This window comes from Natator depressus, chromosome 1, assembly GCF_965152275.1.
Source record: "Natator depressus isolate rNatDep1 chromosome 1, rNatDep2.hap1, whole genome shotgun sequence".
NCBI lineage: Eukaryota > Metazoa > Chordata > Testudines > Cheloniidae > Natator > Natator depressus.
The window spans coordinates 278,299,710-278,312,645 of NC_134234.1; the positions used below are offsets into that span (position 1 = coordinate 278,299,710).

At 44.2% G+C, this 12,936-nt stretch overlaps 1 protein-coding gene across 1 annotated transcript in view; it reads left to right on the forward strand.

Moving 5' to 3' along the window:
* The window catches only part of E2F7 (E2F transcription factor 7), a 30,794-nt gene extending 18,509 nt beyond the window's left edge, over positions 1-12,285 (forward strand). Inside the window, exons 10-13 of the mRNA XM_074942002.1 lie at positions 1,786-2,326; positions 3,327-3,603; positions 6,092-6,516; positions 9,354-12,285. Of these exons, the coding sequence (XP_074798103.1) occupies positions 1,786-2,326; positions 3,327-3,603; positions 6,092-6,516; positions 9,354-9,530 (1,420 nt within the window). The 3' untranslated portion in view covers positions 9,531-12,285. The remainder of the gene's footprint in view (positions 1-1,785; positions 2,327-3,326; positions 3,604-6,091; positions 6,517-9,353) is intronic.
* Positions 12,286-12,936: the final 651 nt, after the last annotated feature.

A 12,936-nucleotide genomic window follows, 5' to 3' on the forward strand; every position in this document is an offset into this window, starting at 1 on the left:
GGTCTGTACTTGAGATGGAGATCTATAATTTCCAGTGACTTCCATTAGAGAATAGAAATTGGCTCTCCGGGTGGCTTTTGTTCTCTCAGGTGCATGTAAAAGATTCACACCAACATGCGTCACTTTTAATAGAGAAATAAAACAGCTATTGAGATTTTCAAAGCAGTCATGGGGAATTAGGCACATCTTCCTATACAATTAATGGACTATATATGCATAAATCCCCTGGAGTGTTTTGAAATTTTCATGCAATATATTTATTGGACGCTTAGGGCTACAAGCTCTCCTACCATGAGTAGGGCTCCATGTCTGTCACGGAGTTTGCAGAAGTCACAGATTCTGCGACATCTGACTTCTGCAGCAGCCATTGTGGCTAACCCCAGCGCCAGCCGCTCAGGTGGCCCCGCAGCCAGTCGCAACAGCCACTGCTCAAACAGCCCCTGAGGACCACCTGAGCAGCAGTGCTGGGGGCAGCTGGAGCAGCCGCTGCTCAGCAGCCCCCGGCAGCAGGCCCTGGCAAATGTTGCTCCTGGCCCTCCTCCCCCTACCATCGGGCAGCACCTCCTCCTCCCCTCCCCCCCGCCGAGCAGCAGCTCCCCCACAGTGGCAGTCTCAGGAGTGGCCAGAGCAGCCACTGCTTGGCGGCCCCTGGTAGCTGGTGGCCTGGGTCTGGCGCCCCTCCCTCCCAGCAGTGGCCCTTCCCCCCAAGATTTAGTCAGGAGTATTTATAGTATAAGTCATGGACCATGACTAAATCGTAGCCTTAACCATGAGCTTTTTCTACCCCAATGGGGCAAGAAAACTGAATTTGTACTCCTTCATTCTTTCGTCAGGGTTGTGGGGGTTCAATTCCCTTAACCAGTTTCAGATGAGCTACCAATAGGCTTGGGTCATCCACTGGCAGACCCAGGCCCAGAGTCACAAAGGTATTTAGCCACCTAACTTCTACTGTGACTTTGGGCCGCAGTGCCTCTGTACTGGTTCCCAGCCCTGTATCAGCATGGTTCTTAAAAATAGCCCATGCACACACTGGCTGCTGAATCCAGAACCTTTACAGGGGTTTTTGGACTTGTGGAAGTGCAACCTGTACAAGTAGAGCTTCTTGAAATTTTGAAGCAAAAAACAGAATTTCCATCTTGCAATTGTGAAGAAATAATTCTTCCTCTCCCCTTTTTTAAAAAACAAACAAAAAAAAACCCCTCGTTTTTTCCAATGGAAAAAGGGGGAAAGTTTTTAATAGCTAAGAGATGAAACAAAATATCTTTAACAAAACGACGAATCTTTTGGGGTTTTTGATCAACTCTCCATGCAAGTTAATACTGACTTTACTCATTAATTTGGAGCCAGAATATGTTAATGAGAGCTACTGTTTCCTCCCCATCTAAAAGGCTGGAAGTTAAACCCCACAGAGAGGCTTCTGTGGAGGAAAGGGGTAAGCATGCTACAGAGCTGTTCTGTTCCACTGCCAAATTCCAAACACCCTCTGCTAATGTAGGTGAGAATAGCATGGAGCCCTTAATGTGTGGGTGCATGTTGTATCTCCCTGCTAGCACTTATTGAAAGAACTGAATGGTAGCACAGCAAAAGAATCTGTGAGTCAGCTTCTCTGTGGTTTGACATGATATGTTAAGTGACTGATAAAGTGTTGGATAATTACTACATTCTGTCAGGTAGTCTCCACACACAATCCCAGAGAGCCTCACTGTTTTATTTTAAGGGTGGTTTATGGGGATGTCATTCTGAACTAAACACTTTTTTCCCCCCTCTTTTCCTTACATCTTTTAGGAGTAAAATTTGTGCCACTGAAACAATCTTAAATTCATCAAGGAACCCAGCCATAATCTCTCCTTTCTCTGTTCTTCCGGATCCTGGGGACTCTGATTTTTGCTTTAACCCCTTACCTCACCCAGTGTTTCCTGTTGCTCACTCAGACATGTCACACTTCTCTCTGCCAAATGGTATGAATGGCCAAGTTTTGCAGATTCCCACTTTGGCAGCCTCCAAAACAGAGAATGGGAAACCTGCTCTGCTCCCCAACCAGCCTTTTGTTTACCTCCCCTCTGCATCTCTCTTCATGCTATGTGGCAGTCCTCAGGAAAGTCTGTCAAGGGAGAACCTTCCAACTGCAGGAGAAAAGTGCAACAGAAGCCCTGAGGGGCAGGCCTCACCCCTAAAGCCACAAGCTGCTGTATGTGCTGTTAACTGTCACAAGCGTAGTTCCCAGAAGTGTGCATCTCTCTCCACGCCTGCAGCCAGCATAGAGCCAGCTGCTAAAAGGAAGACTATGGAGCAGAGTGATGTCCCCCTCTCATTGGTGCTACCCAAGGTAGGGAAGTGCATTTAATTGACACCCAACTTTGTTGCTAAGGCTGAGAGCAGGGGAAAGATACTTGTGTTACTTGAAATAGTCTTTTCTGCAGATAAACATTCACTGCAGATACCTATTTAGAGAAACAAATGCCACCTCCCTGCACAAGTATAATCAGGGGCGGGGAGAAATACATTTGGTGAAGCGTTAATTGGAAGATGTGTGCTGTGCCTCTGGTGAAAAATGACTGCCTCACAATGAGGCACAGATCACCTGTTGCACAGAGCCACGGCCCAGCTCACTCCCTACCACAGAAAAACCTTCAAGAGGGGAAGAAATCTGTCAGGATTCCTCTCCACATTGTCCTGTCACTGGAGCTGCCTCCAAACCTGGCAGTTCCACAGGAGACATTGTTCCTCCACACCAGCTCTTGTCCCAGCAGGGTTCACCTTGGCAGCATGGCTCATTCTACAGAGCCACAGAGGAGGTGATATGCATCTTCCCTGTCTTGCCTCCCTCTCTGTTCTCCCAGGCCAACTTCTCCCCTCAGCAGGATGAGTGGCTGGGGAGAGGATGGGGCCTTGGAGGCCAATGAGCCACTTTCTACAAAGGGAGGAGGATCACATTCAGAGTCCACTTCAGGTGCTGAAGTAGGGGGCAGGTCCTGGCCTCACGTCAGTGTTTGTATCTGAGTTGTCTGGGGCATCTACAAGGGAACCACAATCCTTGTCGAGTTTTTCCTTCACATTAAAAAAAAAACACCCCACTTCAGGGGTATTTCTGCAAGAGAACTACATCTATTTAATAAGTCTAAGCCTTTAAGGTGAAATTCAGCCCTGTGCAGATGGCCCGTGCACTGTGCAGCCCTCAAACCATGACTTAAGTGGTGCATAGGCCTTGTGCTGGCCCTCTGCACCTGGGTGAATTTCACTCTTCAGTCAAGGAAAGTATCTGAGAGATGGTACCTCATATACTATTTTAATTTGGACTCTTCCTTCCTAATTCTGTTTTTGCTCAGAAACCTTTTGAGCCACTTGATGTAGAACATCCCCTGGGAAGCAGCTGTGCCTCTAATGTGCATCTAGGAGCTTTTCATCTTGACTTAGGAACTCCTGCTGCGGCTGCTGGTGAGGCTGCAGAAGAGGATACAACTAAACCTTTAGATTCTCAGGAGCAGGAAAAGCAATCTCGGAACAGAGACCTTGAAGATTCCTCACAGGGAAAAGAGCACATCTCTCAAGAAAATACCAAACAACCCTTCTTTCCACAGTATCTCTATGTGCAGCCAGCTGCAGGTAAGGACTATACAGATTCACAGGGATACATTATGACTAAATGATGAGGCCTAAACTTGAAAATTTAGGCATCTTAAGTGAGGTTCTTAAATCCAGATTTGGGCACCTAAATAAAAGTGACCTGAATTTCAGAAAACCTGATCACCCACAATCCCAGTGAAGTCAATGGGAGCTGCTTGTACTCAGCAACTCTCTCAAAACCAGTACACTTTTATTTAGATACCTAAATATGGATTACAGTGAATAACGAGGGCTTCCCGTATTCCTAAAGTAACGCATGTTATCCATCACAATAGTCCTGTTCTTTGGCACCAGAGCAGCTTTTTTTTTTTTTTTTTTTTTTTTAATGTTTTAGCCCTTACGGTTGTAAAGAGAACCTTGAAAAGGAGACTGTATGTCTGGTGATGTAGTTAGGGCAACCTAACCCCCACGGCAGGCAAAACTAGGTCAACCTAGCTACTACCTCCTGAGCGGATGGATTTATGACAGTGACAGAAAAACCCCTTTTGTCACCGTAGTGTCTACACTACAGCAATGTAGCTGCAGCTGTGCCACTCTAGTGCTTGTAGTATAGATGTAGCCTTAGTGTTTGGTGTCTTCATGAGCCTGAAATAATAGCTCTAGCAGGTGAGAACTGCCTCACTCATCTCAAGCAGGGCTTTGTGGAGTCCACAGTCATGGAATTTGCTGCTGCAGAATTTGTCCTATTGTTATTGCCAGGCACGTAAATTCTTGTTTTCTGGCTCCCTGCCCTGCCAGAAGCAGTTTGCAGTTGGCACAAGGGGTAGTTACTTGCATTACAATGTATGCTTTGGTTCATGGAGCTAGACAGCAGGGAGCCAGAGCTGAAGTCCAGCTTGTAGCCAAGAGTGTGGAGAACTAGAAGATTAGGCTGGTGAGTTCAGCAGCCTGGAGAACACTGCAGCAACTGAGGTCCAGGGAGTTGAGTTGCTCTCCTAAAGACAGTTACAAGCTTTCCCCTTTCCAGGCACCTGAGTGAAGTCTAGGAAAGAGGATTTTATGGCAGCAGAGTAAGCTGCTGTGGAATGGAGAGGTTGCTCCCTTGGAATTTAGTCCCATTGTGACACTGAGTCAAAGACACTAGAGCTCCACATGGATGCAGGGAGCAACTTATGGGCTGGGTGTCTTACTTTGAAAGGTTGATCAAGGTGTTCAGAAGATCCAATAAATTGGGGGCCAGTTCAGATCCTATTGAAAACAATGAAAGTCTTTCCATTGACTGCAGTTAATTTGATTGGGCCCTTAACAAGTGGATTTTTATAAATTTGTTATTTCTTTAAAGTAGGGCTGTCAAAAGATTACAAAAATTAATCGCAAGATTTTTTAAAAATTATGATTAGTCACAGTTTTCATCACACTGTTAATAATAGAATACCATTTATTTAAATATTTTTGGATATTTTCTACATTTTCAAATATATTGATTTCAGTTACTACACAGAATACAAAGTGTACAGTATTCACTTTATATTTTTTATTACAAATATTTGCACTGTAAAAATGGATAAACAAAAGAAATAGTATTTTTCAATTTACCTCATAAAAGTACTGTAGTGCAATCTCTTTATCGTGAAAGTGCCTGACAGGGTGGGGAATTACAGGTAGCACCCCATAAATGTAAACAAACTTGTTTGTCTGAGCGATTGGCTGAACAAGAAGTAGGTCTGAGAGGACTTGCAGGCTCTAAAGTTTTACATTGTTTTATTTTTGAGTGCAGTTATGTAACAAAAACAAATCTACATTTGTAAGTTGCACTTTCACAATAAAGATATTGCACTATAGAACTTGTATGAGGTGAACTGAAAAATACTATTTCTTTCTTTATTACAGTGCAAATATTTGTAATAAAAAATAATATAAAATGAGCACTGTACACTTTGTATTCTCTGCTGTAATTGAAATCAATATATTTGAAAGCAGAAAAACATCCAAAAATATTTATAATACATTTTAAATTGGTATTCTATTATTGTTTAACAGTGCTATTAAAATGGCTAATTTTTTAATCATTAATTTTATTTTGAGTTAATCACTTGAGTTAACTGCAATTAATTGACAGCCCTACTTTAAAGTTGTGTATAAGTTGTTTTGTTTTTTTAAGTAGTTCAGTCAATTATTTCTATTAGTGGGGAAACAAGTACTAAGCTTGTGTATACAGGGTGCAGCTTATGGTTCTTTTGTTATTTATATAACAGCAAATGGTGCTTGGTGCATTACAGATGTTGGCAATCTAAAGAGAGAAAAATATAAAAGGAAGATGAGCGGAAAGGTGGGAGTATAACAAATGTAGAGAGATTGAGCAGCTCTCTCGGGCTGTTTATAACCTTCATATTACCTTTTTCCTAAACAACTTCACTTTCTGCTTCTCCCTTTTACTGAATAACTGTGTAGTATGGTTAATGTCAATTAGCAAACTGCATTAATTCCTTAATTTGTTCTCTCTTTTTTTTTTTTTTTTTTGGTTTAGGATTAAGTGGTTTTAACTTCCTGTTTTCTGCAAACCAACCCCCTGGTGCTGTTGGTCTGTCTGCAAGCCAGTTACCATCTCTTAGTGTTCCCTGTGTGGTAGTGCCGTCTACAGCCTTGGCACCCTTCCCTCTTATCTGTTCTCCAGCAATCACCAGTCCGCTTTCTTCTGCTCCTCCTGGCTCTTTTCCAAATACTGCGTCCACGAATTTCAGCATGCCTGGCCTAACATCAACAACACCCGTCTTTATTGGCACCACAGCAATGGTTACTCCGAAGACCTCCAAAATACCTTCAGTGGATCCACAGCAGCCGGTTCCTTCTGCTGTACATTTGAGCCCTATACTTGGAAGATCTTGCTGCACCGTTAAACTGGAATCCCCAGTTTGTACGGGGCCTCCAGTCACCCTTCTGAAACTACAACAGGTGAGGAATTAATTAAAGGGAAGCTATACAAAAGTGCAATCCTGGGGTCAAGTGGCTGAGACTGAATGAAAGTGAATTGGTTTTGGAGTTATTTACTCAGCTTCAGAGTGTGTGTGTTCCTCTGTCTCAAAGTGAGAGGATAACAAACCCTGGTGCAGTGGTTACCATTACGGTTAAATATTTAAAAAAAAAAAACCCTGACAGGCTGAAGTGTATCTGCAAGTTTGCTAGCACCATATATTGAAGTAGAACAAATTATTACTCTTTCTCAGAAATCGGAGTCTATGCTTTTCCCTGGTGCTCTGATTGGTAAGGCTGTAAGAAAGTTGTGGGGCGGTTTTAGGGAGGGCGGGAAGGGTTTGGTTCAAAAGGTGCAGCCACACCTTTGTTAGTGTTGTGGTTTAAGGCATGCAGCCTAACTTCCAAAGCAGGGCAGCAGCACAGAAGAGGTATGTGTCCTGTTTGGCTCTCAAAGGCAAGCATGACAATGAGGCAGCCAGGTAAAATTTGAGTGGTGTTGCAACCATATGTGCCAGGTTACACCACCGTTCACTCAAATTTGGCATGGTCACCCCCTCTGCCATGACGTCTATGAGTGGCATTGCAACCAGTGATGAGCTGCCAAAATCTTAACAACCGGTTCCCTCCTCACCCCACGAGGGCGTTGTGGCCCGCCCCCCGGGACTCCTGCCCCATCCAACCCCCCACGTTCCTTGACACCCCCCCCCCCCCCCCGGACCCCTGCCGCATCCACCCCTCTGCCCTGTCCCCTGACTGCCCCCAGAACCAGGCAGGAGGGTCTCGTGGGCCACTGTAGTGGGTGCCCACCCCGCCCTGCCCCTAAGAGCCAGAGGGACCTGCCGGGGGGCGAGCTGGGGAGTCCCGGTGGGGCTTACCTGGGGCGGCTCCCAGGAAGCATCCGGCAGGTCCCTCTGGCTCCTAGGGGCGGGGTAGCTCCTAGGGGCGGGGGGGGGGAGCAGCCACTCCCTCCACTGATCACATCAAAAGTGGCGCCTTAGGCACTGACTCCGTGGGTGCTCTGGGGCTGGAGCGCACCCACAGGGAAAATTTGGTGGGTGCAGAGCCCCCACCCACTGGCAGCTCCCAGCCCCAGCTCACCTCCGCTCCGCCTCCTTCCCTGAATGCACCGCCCCGCTCTGCTTCTCCGCCTCCTCCCCCAGCTTCCCGCGAATCAGCTGTTTGTGCTGGAAGCCTGGGAGGGCTGAGAAGCAGGCGGCGGTTTCGCGCTCAGGCCCAGGGAGGCGGAGGTGAACTGGGGTGGGGAGTGGTTCCCCTGCACGCCCCCCGGGTTACCTGCTGCAGCGCGGGTGGCCCTCCTCGCGCCCCCAGCTCCTCTCCACTCCGCCTCCTTGGGCCTGAGCGCAAAGCCGCCGCTTGCTTCTCAGTCCTCCTAGGTTTTCTGCACGAACAGCTGATTCACGGGAAACCGGGAGGGGCAGAGAAGCAGAGCAGGACAGTGTGTTCAGGGGAGGAGGCGGAGTGGAGGTGAGGTGAGCTGGGGCCAGGCAGGGAGCTGCTGGTGTCTGCTCTGCACCCACCAAATTTTCCCCATGGGTGCTCCAGCCCCGGAGCACCCACGGAGACGGTGCCTAAGGTGCCACTTTTGGCCAGTTGTTAGGGACAACTGGTTCTAAAAGGGCTTCTAAATTTAACAACCAGTTCCAGCGAACTGGTGCGAACCAGCTCACCACCGATTGCAACCTAGCGTTAACAATAATGCCATTAACACAGTGTTTGTGATTTTTCTTAGGCAAAGAAATCACAAATACAAATTCAGAATGGGGAGGAAATCAGCTGTGTTTAGTACTATAAATGAGATCAAACTGCATTCATTATCGTTAAAGCTACGATTTAGTCACAGGTATTTTTAGTAAAAGTTATGGACAGGTTATGGTCAGTAAGCAATGAACAAACTATAAATACTCCTGACTAAATCTCGGGAGGGGAGGAGGTATTGCTACTGAGAGAGGAGCTAGGGGCCACTGCTGCGCGGGGGGAGTGCCCTGAGGCCAGGGACACCAGCTACCAAGGGCCAATGAGCAGTGGCTTCTCTGGCTACCCAGGGACCGCCGCTCAGGTAGTCCCTGGGGCCAGCTGCCCAGGGCTGCCCAAGCAGCGGCTAGTGTGGCTGGCCTCAGAGTCTCTCCAGCAGCAGCCAGTGCACCTGGCCCCGGGGCCACTCCAGCAGCAGTAGCTGTGGCTGCCCTTGGGGCCACTTGAACACTGGCTCCAGAGCCAGCTGCTTGGGTGGCCCTGGGGTCAGCCACACTGACTGCTGCAGAAGTCACGGAAAGTCATGGAATCTGTGACTTTCGTGGCAGACGTGGAGCCCTACTCCTAGTACATCACTGCCTGCTTCTCGTATCCACGATGCTTGTTTTTGCTTTAGTTTTACTCTTTTAAAATTATTATTTCGCTACTGGGGAATGGCCGAGCCATTAAAAATAAATAATATTTTTGGATGTTTGCAAACTTGTGAAAAATGTTGTAACAGAGAATTCAAAAATCAATCACAATATAACCACTAAAAAGAGTGATAGGCTGCATATCCAAGGAAAAGGATTGTGTTATAAAGCTCTCGCTAAAGTTTTCAAACCAGATGTCTAGCACTAGGCACCTAAAATCCATATTGGGCACCTGACAGTGAGGTAGGGCAGGCACTTTAAACTGAATTTGTCTGATTTTTTTTTTTTCAGTTGGGTAAATATGAATTTAGAAGCCTAATTTTAGACACCTGGTTTGAAATTCTCACTTTTATGTGGTCTCACTTTTGGATAAGACACTTCTGAGTTGCTTTGTTTCATTTTTATAACTAGCCATCATCAACCCCGCTTACTCCGAAGAGCATTCGTCCTACACATCACGAAGCATTTTTCAAAACTCCCGGCAGCCTTGGAGATCCTATTGCATGGAAGAAAAATGAAGGCAACCAAACCAGAAATGCCAGTTCTGTTCAGAGAAGACTAGAAATCTCCAGTAGTGGCAGTGACTAATCCAGCTCATTGCAAAGGTGTGGTCATAGTGTAATATGACTTCATAGTTGTTACAAAAGAAGCAGCTATCGCATAACAAGAGGAGCATGTTAAAATATCATCCCTATTGGCACACTTCCCTGTTGTGTATTTGCCCACTAGTTCTTTAACTTTCTCTTTCATGAATCATCCCTATCACTGAAATATCTTTATTAATTGCTCATTTAATACTAGTTAGGATTCAAATTTTGTGCACGGTGCAGCAATGTGAGCATTAAATTGCATTTGTGGTTTTAATTTGAAAAATATCATATTGCTGTGAGGAGATGCAAACAGACTTACTGGAGTCTCATGGAGCTGTTTTGTTTTTTCTTGTTTGTTTGGTTGGTGGTTTTTAAATGAGCTGTCTAGCACTTATCTAGGGTGAGTGTTTGTTTTTTACATGTCCTCTACTTACCCTGAGTAAATCTGTGGTAAAAAACGACAACCTCCTGCAGTTGTAAAAGCAGCGGCTTGCTGGGTTACAATCTGTCAAGTTCTGCCTCAGCCTTAATGCAGCCTCTTGTTATTTATTTTGTACATTGGAATGGGATTTAGTGCAAAATTTTTGCAGCCTCAAAATAACAGATTTTCTCAGGGTACGACTACTTGAATATTAATTGGCTGTTGTACAGTTTTCCCTGCACTTGTTTTACAAAAGCCTAATAAACTTACAGTATGGATGAATGTATACATATGAAAAATATTAAGACCAAAATAACTGTGAATCTTAACTTTTGTTGGTAGTTGTGTTAATGAACTGTATTAGTCCTTGTCTTGTGTCTTTTACTGGGCAAAATGTACACGTTAATTGACAAATAGTCCAGAAGCTGGTTCCTAAATAACACAATCTGACAAATTAATTTGGGAATAGTGAACCTTTGAAATGTGTGTATTAGGATTTCATCTCCAGTTGAAATATATGGTCTAGAATCTCTCTCTAAAGCCAGATTACAGTGATGAGCAGTTACTCACAAGATTAGATCCAGTTTCCAAAGGGAATACTCGTGTGCATAACTGTTCACCAGTGACAATAGGGGGTTTTGGTAACTCTCATTAGAAAGAATAGTTATCCAACTACATTTTAATATGGCTGGAGATTAAGAACAGGGACGGTCCCCCATGAATGGCATGTTTGAATACACTTGAAAAATGGGAGGGTTTGCATTTAGGCACATATATGGCTAAATTGTAGAAAGAGAATATCAATGAGCAGGAGTCATGAATTTGGAAAGAGGGGGAGGTAGTTATTTTTATTCCTGGAGGGAAGGTAGGAATAAAGAAAGGCATATGTCACACTTAGCATTCAGAGTCCTCAAAGAGTGGAAATAATGTAATGGTTAGTACTGATTTGAGATGTTTTCACAAACTTAGTCTGCAATTGTATTTTTTCAGTCTTTTTTAATATTATCATGTTGTGTTGAGTTTTTATCAGAAATATGGGTAGCCACATCAGCTCTTCTTTCATGCAGTGAGAATGTTGTGTGTTTACTGGTATTGCTCCCTTGAGAGCAGACAGTCTAGTGTGCTACTTCTCCAGTCTTGGGAGTGAAGGATGTTGTTGTGGGGTTTTTTTATAAGGAAATGTGTCCTTACAATATGGAATTTAAGAATGAATTTTAGTGGAGCTGGAAGTGGGAGTACGGTGGCCTTATGTTAGAAGTAGACCAATAACAGCCTTATAAGGAGGGAGTATTTTAATCCCTTTTTAAAAACAAAAACAACTTGAGAGGAGAATTATAACAGAAAATTTCAGGTGTGGGGAAGGGAAACCTTACCACTGTTAAAACTTGTTTTATTTTTTACACTACAGTTTTGCAAGTTTACATGATTGTATTTGATTCATTTTTTTCTTACACACCCAATTATAAATTGCTTTCCAAAGTGAAATGAAGTCTGTAGCTAACATTAATAGTGCCAAGCATAATTGCAGCTACTGATGCTGTGATTCTTCCTCAGCTAGTACAAGTCAGTACCTGTTCAGGCCTGAAACAGACTGCTGTTGTTCCAGATTGTGAGACTAGTGTAGATTCTCTGTACAATCTGTTTGCTCCTCTACTTGTGAGCAGCATGTTAGTGAAATGGCAGTCTGGAAGGAGGAGGAGTGATCTAAAATATTAAGCCTTTTTACTCCACAGTTAAATCATCATTGCAAAGCCCATCTCATTTTGTCAGTACGGGCGTTCTGTTTCATGACTGACCTAACTATACTTAAACAAACAGGGACAGAAAATCTTCAGTTTCCAATATCTACTTCCACATGTTGACTTTTCATTAAAACACTGGGCCTGATTCTGATCTCATTTTCACCAATGCCAATCAGACATAACTCTACTGAAGTCAGTGGAGTTAGACCAATTATGGTGAGAGCAGAATCGGGCCTACTTAGCTTTTGTAATATACAGAGAGTGCAAGGGTTGCTAGGGGGCTTGACGCTGTCCCATTTATGTCAATGGCAAGACTCTCACCCAGGTAAATAGGAGCAGGAGCGAGACCACTGTGGAGTGTAAAATAACCTATCAAACCATGCTACCTGCAGAAGAACTTGCAGCAGTTAGGCCTGCTGCACTTGATTTGGGGTATTTCTGGTAGTCGAGGCAATGGCAGTCTATACTTCCTCTTCCATTGTGTTCAGTGAAACAAATCAGCAAAACCGCGAAAGAGAAGCAGGATTGGAATTTGCACTGAGGAAAGTGCACGTGCACGATATTGTGCAGGGTTTGTGAAACCTTTATGCTCTGGTACAAGTGTTTGGGGGGGAGGGGGGGTGTATAATTTATATACTTGAATCTACCTACCAGGTTTACATTTCTCAATTTCTTTTGTAAAAGGTGCTATTTCTGTATTTAAAAAGCTGTATTTTTAATGTAAAGCTGCTTCCTCTTTGTATCATTGCACTGCTAGTTTTATATAGATATTAATTTTATTGCTGCTTGTAACTGTTCTTCACTGGTTCGACATCACTTCCTCCTTTTCCTCTTATCTAGCGATGTTCTTTGTAGCTACCTGCATATAACTGTACTACAAGCACACTGTTATTGCGTTGCATTTTTTTTAATACCTTTTAGAAAAATCTTAAAACTTTACAAAATAATAAAAGAACTAAAAAAAAAAAAAAACCGCAGCCATGGTGGAGGAGTTTTTTTTTTTTTTTGCTTTTATCTATCTAAAATGTATCCAGGTTGCTCATCACTTTAGCATCTGAGCACCAAATACAGTAACTGAGATCCACACAGAGCACCTCAGAGTGGCTTCCAGGGTCAGCAGCTTTCCTTACCGTGGGTGAGATTCTCACCCCTTCTTGGGCCCCTGTATACTGAGTAAAAGCCCCAGAACAGTGCAAAGGGGCTCTGTCATAACTATACAGCCAAGGGTAACCTAGAATTCC